This window comes from Coregonus lavaretus (genome assembly GCF_964263955.1).
Source record: "Coregonus lavaretus genome assembly, contig: HAP1_SCAFFOLD_266, whole genome shotgun sequence".
Lineage (NCBI taxonomy): Eukaryota > Metazoa > Chordata > Actinopteri > Salmoniformes > Salmonidae > Coregonus > Coregonus lavaretus.
Window position 1 is genome coordinate 312518 of NW_028164896.1, and position 14735 is coordinate 327252.

At 44.2% G+C, this 14735-nt stretch overlaps 1 protein-coding gene across 3 annotated transcripts; it reads right to left on the reverse strand.

Moving 5' to 3' along the window:
* Nucleotides 1-1417: 1417 nt before the first annotated feature.
* On the reverse strand, nucleotides 1418-3294 carry coa4 (cytochrome c oxidase assembly factor 4 homolog). 3 transcript variants are annotated; one of them, XM_084191553.1, is made up of 2 exons: nucleotides 3221-3294; nucleotides 1418-2320 (listed from the first exon to the last, which is right to left on the reverse strand). In XM_084191553.1, the coding sequence occupies exon 2, from the start codon at nucleotides 2300-2302 to the stop codon at nucleotides 2051-2053; it is 252 nt and encodes an 83-aa protein (XP_084047679.1). In that variant the 5' UTR covers nucleotides 2303-2320; nucleotides 3221-3294; the 3' UTR covers nucleotides 1418-2050. The 3 variants fall into 3 exon arrangements, with proteins under 3 accessions (XP_084047679.1, XP_084047678.1, XP_084047680.1); XM_084191552.1 differs by having other exon boundaries at nucleotides 3193-3280; XM_084191554.1 differs by having other exon boundaries at nucleotides 1418-2316; nucleotides 3193-3261.
* Between the last annotated feature and the right edge of the window lie 11441 nt (nucleotides 3295-14735).

A 14735-nucleotide genomic window follows, 5' to 3' on the forward strand; every position in this document is an offset into this window, starting at 1 on the left:
GCCTTACATCCTGAGTGTATACAGTCATTGAGTGTGCAAAGCTGTCATCAAGGCAAAGGGGTGGCTACTTTGAAGAATCTCAAATATTAAATATATTTTGATTTGTTTAACACTTTTTTTGGTTCCTACATGATTCCATATCTGTTATTTCATAGTTTTGATGTCTTCACTATTATTCTACAATGTAGAAAATAAAGAAAAACCCTTGAATGAGTAGGTGTGTCCATACTTTTGACTGGTAGTGTATATTTTTTTATTCCTTTCTTAGAGAAAAAAGAAGAATCAGCATTTTCATCCTTTTCAGGGTCCTATAGTAACCCGAAACCCCCATCAGTCTCCAAATCGCCGTCTTCAAGCTGTGAGTGCCTCAGACGTTGCCTTTTCCACGCTGGATCTCCAGGGCCTTCCAGGTTTGGTATCTTTTCTTTTCCATGATAGATCAACCTTCTTGACGTTAAGCCCAAGTTTTGCCTTGATGACAGAAGGGACCATCTTCGTAAATGTTCACGATGGTGGAAAAACTGTTGCACTTGTTTCATCATATCAAGCACCTTAAACCAATATCGCCACCTGAAGCTAAAGACAGGCACAAAGTAGTTGACCTCTGTGCATGCTTTTGAAAATACATACGAACTAACAGATTTGGTGGCATTCGAGCTATTGAATTCAGAACAACCTAAAATTGTCACTTTGGAGTCTGGAAAATGTAGAGAAAATGGCGCAGTACAGCTTCAAGAAAACAGTTGCTTTCAAACTAGGGATTTTGTGGCTAATTGAGGTAAGACAGTAATTCTGCTAATAGATTATGCATGTATGAACTACACATTGACATATCCAGCCCAAAGCGGGAAGTTTAAAAAATACTTAGTAGTCGCCAAAGAGAATGTCTTTAAGGCCCAGCTAAAGACTGTGCTGTTCAGAAAAGGACCTCTATTAATTCAGTTCTCATGTCCTCCTGATCTGACGACACATAGCTTTGTTTGTTCTCCATGTTCTATGTTCTGTGTGTCCTATGTTCTCTGTTTTGGATTGTTTTATTATTATTATTATTACTTCTATGAGTTGTCTTGATGATTCCATATACCAAACAACGACATAATTCTAAGCACATCACTTACAGTTCTAGGGCTTACCTGTGTTATTCAGGTGAGTGTTTGGCCCAGGTTTTGTCTTTGGCCCAGGTGAGTTTCCTTCACCTTACTCAGAGGAAACTGGGGTTATACTGCCACCATGTGGCTAAGGGGTTATACTGCCACCCTGTGGCTAAGGGGTTATACTGCCACCCTGTGGCTAAGGGGTTATACTGCCACCCTGTGGCTAAAGTCTGTTACGTGGTACTGCGCACTAAAGGACCAGTGTTGAAATACACACGGGTGAATTTGATGGAAGAAGTCAAAAATAAGATGAAGAAAACCAATGATGGTGATATATTGAGTTTTATTATGTCAAAGTGAATAAAAGCACATTAAATGGTGCCCGTTAACTCTGCCACTACAGGAACTGAAGACTCCCTCTCTCTCTTGGCAGGCACATGCCCGTCCACCCTCCAACCAATTAATTACAAGCAGGTAGTGGTTGAAATGTGAATGTTGTAGTGTTTCAACACGCACACACACCCAAACCACATGATTGATTTAGGGAAGAGATTCCTCCATTATTAGTCCAGATGCATCAGGAAAAGCCCAGAGGAAAAGGGCGAACAGTCCGAGTGAAGGTTCTGTCATACGAAATACTGTGACAAACAGTCTGTGCTCTAAGCAGTGTGATAGTATGTACTTTAACATTGTATTTTCCCACGACTTGTTGAATCTACAGCTTTATGTGTAATCTTGTGACCCACCAGTTACACAAAAAACCTGTGTTTCAACATGGACCCAGTCTTGGGCTGTGGCCCAAAAATATCAGTTGAGATCCACCATTTGGGAAGGACTGTCTTAGTCACGCTAACCAATTGCCTTCTTCCGATCATAACGTCAGTGGACAAAACTAAATGTTCATATGTCAGTTATCAGTCCAGATACATAATGAAACACCCGACCACTCTGCTCTTCTAAGCCGACTCTGTAGGCCTCTGCTTCATCAGCTGTTCCTTCCGGGCTTTCTGGAAGGTCATCATGCAGTCTTTGAAGGTCTGGACCTGGCTCTGGCACTTCCTCCAGTCCTGGTGCTCGGCCATGCACTCCTGGACAGCATAGTGCAGCTCCCCACAGCCTGTCCTGCTGATCATCTGGTCCACTGGGTCCTCCTCATCCTGGTCCTCGCTGGGGCGACGACTCCGGTCGTGGGGTGGAGGGGAGGCCATTACCTAAGGCAGCTCTGTCTGGGTGGGAGGGGATAGAGTGAAAGGGATTAGAGACAGAGGCTGTGTCTTGAAAGATTCCAGGGGTGTATTCATTTGGAACCAAACGGCAGCAAACTGTAGAAAATGGAACGAAACGGGGAAGGACCTACCTGAATTTGTACAATAGACACTCTTGTTTCCATTGCACAGTAATGAATACACCCCAACACATTATGACAGAACTAAAGCAAAAATAATACTGCGATATTATCAAAAAGATACAATAAATAATCAAAAATAATATCCCGATATGTAACTATCGATTCCCCCCCCCCCCCCCCCCCCATGGTGTTATGGCCGTGTGGGAACACTAACCCTGGGCCTATAAAGGTGTGTAGTAATTGATTTGTATTATTTATCCCTGATATGAAAGACACGTTCCTTATGTTTCCAAAACAGTACCGCAAGTGATGCGTGTTAATGTTTACAGCAAGCGTCAGGGCTCGTAACGAAACACCCCCGGGTCAGAAGCTACCGTCAATAGGCGCTAAAGCAGTTTAGGGTCTGTGATTGGGGTACGTAATGGCTAGCTTTGGTCCATGCCCCTCTGTCGGATACACATTTCGTAGTCAAAATACTCAAGTCGTTTCTTTCGTATTTTGGAGAAACAACAAAAGCTTGCACAAACAGAGAGAAGTTCGTCATCACACCAGTGACATCTATACTTTGGTGAGTAACGAAAGTATTATGAAGCCAGTCACTAAACAAAATCGGAAAGCTCATGTTAGCTAGCTAGCTAACATCAGCTCCCAAAAAATCACAAGCAACAGCCAATATTAGCCTAAAGTTAAACATTCGGGAACAGAAGTTTTCAGACATATCATAATCGTTGTCTCTCTTGAAAGCAGTACCTGGAATTTATATCATAGAGTTGAATACCTTCCCATTACCCCCGTTGATTTCATAACATGGGGGACGTCTTTACAGAATGGATAGGGGGGGTTACATTTAAATGTACACGGCGTACTTTGGACGAGCGTCACTTAGGTTCCGCGTAGTATTATTTTGCTGTCGCCTCCTGCTCACTGGACCTACTCCTGTGTTTCGGTCGTGGAAATATATAAATTAACTTTGCTAAATATAAATTCTATATTTAATTTCCCAGTGTGAACAAAAGAAGAAAAACATGCAATTGTCATATTCTGAGGTATTTCTCAAATACAGTGTGAAATATAGGCCTATAAGCACTTGAGGGCAGTGAAGTGCAATCTAAAATGTTCCTCTCAGCTAAAATCCACAAACACAATTTACATTTACATTTTAGTCATTTAGCAGACGCTCTTATCCAGAGCGACTTACAGGAGCAATTAGGGTTAAGTGCCTTGCTCAAACACTCACCTGGGCCAAAGACAAAGTAGGCTAAATAAGAATTTTTACTGCTCTAGTCCCTGTACTCAGAAACACTAGTTTAAAAACAGAATCAATGTGTTGTTTATGAAATGTATGATTGTCTGCCAGGTTGAACTGGTAATAATATTAGCTCTATTCATTACATTTATATTTGCTAGACCGCTAGGTTCTAAATGTTTCACCCCACTGAAATATAGGCTGCCCTAGGATATTTTTTCTTCGCCTTCTTCTTCTTCTTCTTCTTTGGGATTGGGTTGCGGGTTCGCATCCAACTTTTTAAGGTGGATACACCGCCACCTACTGTACTGGAGTGTGAGGCCAGTCACGGCCTATCTACATTACATTTTCTTCATTAGTCCTGTTCCTTTAAGAAAGTGAAATAGAGCCCTAGACACCACTACCCTCCCCTTTCCTCCCCCACTACACCACCCTCACCCCAACCCCATACAGCCTCTCTAACCCTCCCACCACTACACCACCCTCACCCCAACCCCATCCACCCTCTCTAACAATTTCACACAATCTCTCCCTATCTATGTCATACAGTTCACAAAATATCAACACATGTCCCACCGTTTCCTCCACTAAAACACTCATCACACAGACCTGTTTCATGTATCCCTCTCATCCACAACGTGGCATTCAAACCTGTGTGCCCAAACCGTAGTCTACTCCACACAACTTCCTCTCTCCTACATCCCATACTCAAACACCTCTTCCTTTACTGACCGGTGCACACAATAAAACTGCCTCCCCTTACTACTAGCATCCCACTCCCTTTGCCGAAGATCGAGACATTTTGCCTGGATCAAGGACTTGGCTTCCCTGCGGCCCAGCGGGACCTGAATATCTCCCCCCTCTCTCCCCCCAGCACTCTTAGCGTCCACATCGGCCTTCTCATTACCCTCCACACCCACACGGATCGGAACCCAGCCAAAGCTTACCACCACTCCCATCCTCTCCAATCCCATTAACAGCACCGTCACCGTCTCCACGAACAAGTCTTCCCCGATCCGAACTGCCCGTCTTCACACTACTCAACACTGCAGACCAATCAGAGCAGATCAGATCACCACCCTGAGAGGTTTCACCTCCTCCTCCCATCTCAAACCTAGAATCGTGGCCGTCAACTCGGCCGCATACACTGACACATAATCAGTTAATCGCTTGCATACTCTAACATTGAAATCTGGGATATACACCCCTGCCCCCCACCCTACCACTGACTGGATCCTTTGAACCATCTGTATATATCCTTAAAAACAAATAAGACCGATTATCTATATATCTCTCCACACACCGTCTCACGTCCGCACCCCATTCTCTCCTGGCCTCAATCATGTCAACATCTACACTTGGTTTCAGAAACAGCCTTATTTCTCTCTCTCTCTCTCTCCCCCAGTCCATATTCCAGGGGTGGTTTTAGAAGTTGGGGGGGACATAACCTGGCGGGTGGTCTGGGGGTCCTCCCCCAGAATTTATTTGGGCATCTAAAGCAGCTCATTTCTTGCATTTCTACACAATCCAATATGACCCATGGCCCTTCTAGTCATCTCTATTTAGAACAACAAAAAGTAAGCAAAAATGCCCACAGTCATCAAGCTAGGTAAGAGATCAAAGGTAATTCAAAAATCAATATTGTGTTGCACCTTTAACCAATAGCCTAACAAATTAACTTTAAATAAAGTAAGTACAAATACTTTTTATTGTCTTTATTAAGACGTCCTCTATATCAAATTTCAGCCAGACCTCCCAGCCAGCCAGAGCTGCCTGCACACCCGACCCCCACCAGTCTAGTCAATAACTCAACTCTTTCCCAACACTATTTCCTTCCCACCTTCTTTTTTTTTATTCCCAAGGGAAAGGTTTTGAAATGAAAGTTGGGGGGGGGGGGGGGTGTCATGACCCCAGTGAAAGTTGCGTCCCTGCCATATTCTACCGCCTTCTACCTGATTGCCCACCCGTACGCCCTCTGCTTACCCACTCCTCGCTCCCAGCATTCCCCAGTTGCCGTGACCGCTGGTTGTCCTTCTGAACCCTCTTTCAACCTCGCCCAGTACGCTAATGCAAGTTTGTCCCCCAGGGCTTCCTAAGAAAGATCTTTTCATTTCAGTATGCTAATCATGTAGCCTCGTAAAACCAAACGGATCTCGTGAGCTTTCATAAATGATTAGCGTAGCAGTCATCAGTCTGGTGACATGAGGCTACTAACAATTTCCTATTGCTGCACATCATCTTGAGGATTTAGCCCATATAAAAGCTCAAACCTCACGGGACACACTGTGCTGCTCTGTGTCCTTGCTGTTTAATCACTGGCTGACTGAAACAGAAAACAAACAACAGATAAATAATGCAATTCCAGAACTAACAGAAGACAACCATGTCATTCCAGAACTCAATGAAGGCAACATTATAATTCCATTCCAGAACTGTGTGAAGGCCATGGTATTCCAGAAGTCTCTTAACAACATCAACATTTTAGAAATGTCTAGACTTGTCAGGACCAGAGCCATATACTGATATAGATTCATTAATATATGGCTCTGGTCTGGAGATAAGAATTCAGACAGTCATTGAAAAACAAACAAGTTTTATTAGTTTTCAAAAGCAGTTTTATAGCCTGGTCCCAGATCTGTTTCTGCTCTTGCCAACTCCATTGCTGTCATTGTCAAACCAAACATGTTTAGCATGAAAATTCCATAAGGAGTTGGCAAGACACCACAAAGAGACTGACACCCAGGCTAGCAATTTTGATGCAGTAGTTGATAAGATACTGTGCATTGCACCTTACACTCCAGAATGCTACGTTCTGATTGTCTGCGGACTTTCAACAACAATATTTCTTAATCTTCGTATTGATGATTCTGCTACTTTTACTGTAAACAGTGATATCAACTTAATTACGTAACAAAGACAAGTGTCTACTCTAGACTATAAAATAAGCTGTCTGAAAGAGGTTCGACAGCATTGTTACTTTGCACTACTGCATTCTACCTTGACTTAAATTCTCTTGCCGGAAAGACTGAAATGAAGAGCTTAGCATATCTACTGTCTCTGGTGGTGTTTGGCTGAGCCATACCACAAGGTAATTATCGTTCTCACAACTTTTCAGATACTAATGCTGACATTACCTTACTATATATAAAAAATTGGTAATGCTGTATATTTCTGCATTGTGATACACATACATTTTGTTGAATAGAGTACTACAGTATGAGTCATCATACCCATAAAACCTAGCGGACAAACAGGGAAATGGTTCCAATAATTTTTCCACCATTCATTTTTCCCATAGGGGATTTTAGAAACACTTAAAATAAGGGCTGTGTTTCTTGTAGGCTTACCTTGGCGTTACGTTTTGATAACCATGTAAATCTCTCTAGGACAAGGTGACTTTTATCAATATATTCGCCTGTAATATATTCGCCATTAAAAGAATGGCGCCGGAGGAGATGGCTGCCTTTTTACGGGCTCCTAACCAATTGTGCTATTTTGTGTGTTTTTTCGCATTGTTTGTAACTTATTTTGTACATAATGTTGCTGCTACCGTCTCTTGTGACCGAAAAGAGCTTCTGGACATCAGAACAGCGATTACTCACCTTGAACTGGGTGAAAAACATTTATTTAACGAGTTTTACGCGAAGGATTTACGCCAGATACCCAACCAGGCCCAAATCCCCGTCATTCGCATGAAGAGAAGATGCCGATACAGGGGACGCAGGTCCGGTTGTGAGAATTTGTCGGCGAGTGGGTAACCGACCTCTACCATCCGTCCTATTGGCCAACGTGCAATCATTGGAGAATAAACTGGATGAGCTCCGTTCGAGACTATCCTACCAACGGGACATTAAAAACTGTAATATCTTATGTTTCACCGAGTCGTGGCTGAATGACGACATGGATAATATACAGTTGGCTGGGTTTTCCGTGCATCTGCAAGACAGAACAGCAACCTCCGGTAAGACATGGGGTGGCAGTCTGTGTCTATTTGTCAATAACAGCTGGTGAGCGAAATCCAATAGTCTCAAGGTTTTGCTCGCCTGAGGTAGAGTTCCTCATGATAAGCTGTAGACCACACTATTTAACAAGAGAGTTTTCGTCTATGTTTTTCGTAGCTGTCTATTTACCACCACAAAATGATGCTGGCGCTAAGACTTCTTCTTCAGTGGGGTTTATCGGCGGTTGGCATCCAACGTTATGGTGCATTACCACCACCTACTGTACTGGAGTGTGGGCCAGAGACAGGGATAAACTAAATCCTACCTGCCAACCCCGTTTCTCTTAAAAAAGATAACAAAATATTTGAGACTATATCTAATGACACTCTACTCAATATACTCTTTAAACTAATTTCCTGTATCCCCTTCTCCCTCATACTAAATCTCATCCTCTCCCTTTCCCTCTGATACTGCCCACACTGTAGCAATAAATGCTCCACTGTCTCTGTTTCCTGACAATAATCACACTTTCCTGTTGGATGCTTTCCTATCACATTTAATGTCTTATTCAACTGGCTGTGTCCCACCCTTAATCTTTTAAAAGTAGCCTCCTCTCTTCTGTCCCTTCCTGCCGTCCTCCCCTCCCCGACTTTCCTCTGTACTTGAAATAAATGCCTTCCCTTATTATCTCTATTCCACTGCTCCTGCCATCTCTGCACCATCACTGTATATATCAGTCTTTTTGCCTCTGCCTTGCTCATTGACACTTCAACATCAACATCCCCACTACTAAGTGCTTGTTTAGCCTGTTCATCTACCGCCTCGTTCCCCTCCACCCCCACATTGGCTGGGACCCAAGTAAATCTTATCTGTATACCCATCTGTCTAATCCTGCCATGGGTTTGTAGTACCTCATAAAGCAGGTCTTGTCTGCTACGTGAGCTAAAGGACTGGAGACTCATTAACACTGCACATGAATCAGAGCAAATAACTACTCTGTCTGGCTTAACTTCCTCCACCCCACATTCCTGCACTTCAAATGCTGACCCGTTACGTCCTGTCCTTGGATCTTTTGAACCATCTGTGTAAATGGCCACAAAATCCTGATACACAGTTTCTAGACGTCTCTTAAAGAAATCAGCTGGATCAACACCCTCCCTATCTTTCTGTAGTCTCTCCAACACTTCTAGATCAACTACTGGAGGCGGGAGTAGCCATGGTGGATTTACAGGAATAACTACCGTTGGACTAAACTCCCTTCCATACAGTCCCATCTCCTTTGCCTGGGTATTACCCACCCACCCAAAGCTCGTGTTCTGTCTTCGTTCAGGTACCCAGCATGCCTGTAAAATCCCTTTCGCAGGATGAGAGACCCCATGTCCCTGTAGGTTGACCCAGTAATTCATTGCCAGCTGCTGTCTCCTAATCTGCAACTGCATATCCCCTATCTCCACCTGTAATGCAGCCACTGGGGAAGTCCGAAACGCCCCACTACATATTCTGAGTCCTTGCCCCTGTATGACATCTAGCCTTTCCAGTGAGGTCCGGGCTGCCGAACCATATGCTATACTGCCATAGTCTATTACAGATCGGATCAATGCAACATACATGGTCTTCAATGAGGAACGCCCAGCCCCCTCACTCCTTCCCCGTCAGACAGCGCATCACATTTAGCACCTTCTTACACTTTCCCACCACTCTCTCAATGTGTTCTGCCCAGGTCAGTCTGGTGTCAAAGTATACCCCAAGGATCCTGAAGGCCCCCACCCTCTCCAAGTTTCTCCCATATAACCTCAAGCATACCTCATCTCCCACCTTCCTCCTGGTAAAGAACACTGTTTGAGTTTTCTCTACAGAGAACCTGAATCCCCACATTAATGCCCACCGCTCTACCTCATCAATTGCTTCCTGTACCTTCCTGACTATGTATGGCACATTTCTTCCCCTCTTCCATAAGGCCCCATCATCTGCAAATAACGACCTCCCTATATCCGGCCGTACCTGAGAGTAAATATCATTGATCATGATTGAGAACAACAGAGGACTAATCACGCTCCCCTGCGGTGTACCATTATCCACCAGGTAGCTGCCTGATAAAGACTTCCCCACCCTCACCTGGATAGACCTTCCAAACAGGAAGTCCTTTATCCAGTTGTACATTCTTCCTCCTACCCCCATAATATCAAGCTTCATTAACAACCCCATCCTTCCACATCATATCATACGTCTTCTCCACATACAAAAAGACAGCTACAACAGTCTCCTTGTTCCCCTGAGCCTTCCTGACCTCTGCTTCTAAGCAGAGCACTGGATCCATAGTTCCCCTACCCTCAGTCCCCTCCTGTACTCCCTGTTCACCCATGACTGCGTGGCCGAGCACAACTCCAACACCCTCATTAAGTTTGTCGACAACACAACGGTGGGAGGCCTGATCACCGACCATGACGAGACAGCCTATAGGGAGAAGGTCAGAGACCTGAAAGTGTGGTGCCAGGACAAGTTTTATGGTTTGTTGGTTGAGTTGAATGACTGGAATTCCCTGTGTATAACTCTGGTACAGGACTAGTTCAGCTGAATGGGAAGCCTAGTGTTAGGAAGATTTTTTTTCGTAAGTCAATGCTGAGGCCAAGGTCTCTTTTCCAGATAAGCCCTGTTTAGCACAACAATACACATCAAAATACAATAAACACATTAAACTACACATCTGTATACACATTAAAATATATTATTATACACAACAATACACGAAAAGTTAAACACATTAATAAAAAACAGACACATTCTTCGGTAAAAAGGTCCCCTAACAACTGTCTGAAATGCCCTATGGAGGCACCAATTCCTCCAATTTTTTTTAAGTGCACTGGAGATCTTTCTACACCTAAGTTGCAAAACAAACTAAAAGTAGATCTACCCAATTCAGTGGAGATAAGATCGAAGGGATCTCCAGAGTTCCCCTGGTCTGGTATCTGGTCGTCACAAGTTTCCACAGCCATAAAGTCATAAATCCCGCCTATTTCTAAAATGTCTCTTCTTAAAATGTAATTTTAAACCATAACCTTAACCGCACTGCTAAACTTATGCCTAAACCTGACCTTAAATTAAGACCAAAAGCAAATGTTAGTGGAAACCCTGGTATCTCGTACATATAATTTAACAGCTGTTGAACTTTAGTTTTAGTTCTTTCGTTTTCAGGGAATAGATGATGGGGTTGAGACAGGGCGGGACGCAGGTCTGGTTTGGGGTTTGACGTTCTCTAGTAACCCCTCACCCGACCATGAAAATAGTCCGAACCGGAAAGAAAAATACTGCCACAAGAATAAGGTGGCCAGCGCTTTCATGCGCTTTCATGCGACTCTCAACGCTTTTCATCCTGATCACAGCGATTAGAATACTCACATACGATAGAAGGATAACGGGCCAAGGAGGATAACCAGGATCAGGACTGAAGCCCTGGTCCATTGCATTACATCTAAACATGCCAGCCTAAACACCAGCGCGTAGAAGCACCAGATTAAACTGAAGATACACAACATACTCGTGAGAGAGAGAACAGTCTGCAGCACCCGGCCTCACCCTACTAGAATCTGAAGTCAAATGTCTACTGTTTGCTGATGATCTGGTGCTTCTGTCCCCAACCAAGGAGGGCCTACAGCGGCACCTAGATCTTCTGCACAGATTCTGTCAGACCTGGGCCCTGACAGTAAATTTCAGTAAGACAAAAAGAATGGTCTTCCAAAAAAGGTCCAGTTGCCAGGACCACAATTACAAATTCCATCTAGACACCGTTGCCCTAGAGCACACAAAAAACTATACATACCTCGGCCTAAACATCAGCGCCACAGGTAACTTCCACAAAGCTGTGAACGATCTGAGAGACAAGGCAAGAAGGGCCTTCTATGCCATCAAAAGGAACATAAAATTTGACATCCCAATTAGGATCTGGCTAAAAATACTTGAATCAGTTATAGAACCCATTGCCCTTTATGGTTGTGAGGTCTGGGGTCTGCTCTCCAACCAATAATTCACAAAATGGGGCAAACACCAAATTGAGACTTTGTAAGCAGAATTCTGCAAAAAATATCCTCAGTGTACAACGTAAAACACCAAATAATGCATGCAGAGCAGAATTAGGCCGAGACCAGCTAATTATCAAAATCCAGAAAAGAGCCGTTAAATTCTACAACCACCTAAAAGGAAGCGATTCCCAAACCTTCCATAACAAAGCCATCACCTACAGAGAGATTAACCTAGAGAAGAGTCCCCTAAGCAAGCTGGTCCTGGGGCTCTGTTCACAAACACAAACAGACCCCACAGAGCCCCAGGACAACAACAACAACACAATTAGACCCAAACAAATCATGAGAAAACTTAAACATCATTACTTGACATATTAGAAAGGATTTATCAAAAAACTGAGCAAACTAGAATGCTATTTGGCCCTAAACAGAGAGTACACAGTGGCAGAATACCTGACCACTGTGACTGACCCAAAATTAAGGAAAGCTTTGACTATGTACAGACTCAGTGAGCATAGCCTTGCTATTGAGAGAGGCCGCCGAAGGCAAACCTGCCTCTCAAGAGAAAACACACTGCCCACAAAATGATGTGGAAACTGAGCTGCACTTCCTAACCTCCTGCCAAATGTGTGACCATATTAGAGACACATATTTCCCTCAGATTACACAGACCCACAAAGAATTCCAAAACAAATCCAATTTTGATAAACTCCCATATCTACTGGGTGAAATACCACAGTGTGCCATCACAGATTTGTAACCTGTTGCCACAAGGTGGACGAAGATAGATCGAGGGAGAGGTAGAGAGAGAGCTATATTTGGTGGACGGAGAGAGATGGAGGTAGAGTGAGAGGTGGACGGAGAGGGAGAGGGAGAGAGAGAGAGAGAGAGAGAGAGGTGGACGGAGAGAGATGGAGGGAGAGGTAGAGAGAGAGAGAGAGGTGGACGGAGAGAGATGAGGTAGATGTAGAGAGAGAGAGAGGTGGACGGAGAGAGATGGAGGTAGAGGTAGAGAGAGAGAGAGAGATGGAGGGAGAGGTAGAGAGAGAGAGAGAGGTGGACGGAGAGAGATGGAGATGGAGGTAGAGGTAGAGAGAGAGAGATGGGGAGAGCGAGAGAGAGAGAGAGAGAGAGAGAGAGAGAGAGAGAGAGAGAGAGAGAGGTAGCAATACTGTCCATGGTGCTGATCTCGACCATGGACAGTGTGTGTGAGGCATAAGTATCTGAGAGGTCAAACTGATGTCACAGTGACCCTCCTTTATCACTCAGAACCCATCTCCCCACCCCACATCCCCGGGAGACCAGTCCTGTGGAAGCCCAGAGAGAGAGAGTTCATAAGGACTTGCTATCAATTAGCTAACGAGTATCAACAAATCAAATCACATTTTATTGGTCACATAAACATATTTAGCAGATGTTATTGCGGGTGTAGCGAAATGCTTGTGTTCCTAGCTCCAGCAGTGCAGTAATATCTAATCATTCACAACAATACACACAGATCTAAAACTAAAAGAATGGAATTAAGAAATATATAAGTATTAGGACGAGCAATGTTGGAGTCAGGAGTATAAATATGTATATTTAATTTTACTTAACTAGGCAAGTCAGTTACATTTTAGTCGTTTAGCAGACGCTCTTATCCAGAGCGACTTACAGTTAGTGAGTGCATAAATGTTCATACTTGCCCCCCATGGGAATCGAACCCACAACCCTGGCGTTGCAAGCACCATGCTCTACCAACTGAGCTACAAGGGACTACTAGTTTAGAACAAATTCTTATTTACAATGACGGCATACCCCGGCCAAACCCGGCCTACCCCGGCCAAACCCGGACGACGCTGGGCCAATTGTGCGCCGCCCTATGGGACTCCCAATCACGGCCGGATTGTGATACAGCCTGGAATCTAACCAGGGTCTGTAGTGACGCCTCTAGCACTGAGATGCAGTGTCTTAGACCGCTGCGCCACTCAGGAGCCCATATGTGATGGGATGTATAGACCGTATAGACATTATGGACAGTATGTGGATAGAATATTGAGTATATCTGTAGAATACGTAGGATAGAATAGAATATATATACAGCTATAGTTGAATAGGATGGACTTGACTAGAAGACAGTGCATTCGGAAAGTATTCAGATCCCTTGACTTTTTCCACATTTCGTTACGTTACAGCCTTATTTTAAAAATGATTACATCATTTTTTCCCTAATCAATCTACACACAATACCCTATAATGGCAAAGAAAAACTGTTTAAAAACGGAAATATCACATTTACATAAGTATTCAGACCCTTTACTCAGTACTTTGTTGAAGCACATTTACAGACTTGAGTCTTCTTGGGTATGACACTACAAGCTTGGCACACCTGTATTCGGGGAGTTTCTCCCATTCTTCTCGGCAGATCCTCTCAAGCTCTGTCAGGTTGGATGGGGAGCGTTACTGCACAGCTATTTTCAGGTCTCTCCAGAGATGTTAGATCGGATTCAAGTCCGGGCGCTGGCTGGGCCACTCAAGGACATTCAGAGACTTGTCCCGAAGCCACTCTTGCGTTGTTTTGGTTGTGTGCTTAGGGTTGTTGTCCTGTTGGAAAGTGAACCTTCGCCCCAGTATGAGGTCATTGAGCGCTCTGGAGCAAGTTTTCATCAAGGATCTCTCTGTACTTTGCTACATTCATCTTTGCCTCGATCCTGACTAGTCTCCCAGTCCCTGCCGCTGAAAAACATCCCCACAGCATGATGCTGCCACCACCATGCTTCACCGTAGGGATGGTGCCAGGTTTCCTCCAGACGTAACGCTTGGCATTTAGGCCAAAGAGTTCAATCTTGGTTTCATCAGTCCAGAGAATCTTGTTTCTCATGGTCTGAGAGTCTTAAGGTGCCTTTTGGCAAACTCCAAGCGGGCTGTCGTGCCTTTTACTAAGGAGTGGCTTCCATCTGGCCACTCTACCATAAAGGCCTGATTGGTGGAGTGCTGCAGAGATGGTTGTCCTTCTGGAAGGTTCTCCCATCTCCACAGAGGAACTCTAGAGTTCTGTCAGAGTGACCATCAGGTTCTTGGACACCTCCCTGACCAAGGCCCTTCTCCCCC

What these genes read in the sequence shown, in the direction of transcription:
- coa4 (XM_084191553.1), bottom strand. Translation starts at nt 2,302, where the DNA reads ATGGCCTCCCCTCCACCCCACGACCGGAGTCGTCGCCCCAGCGAGGAC.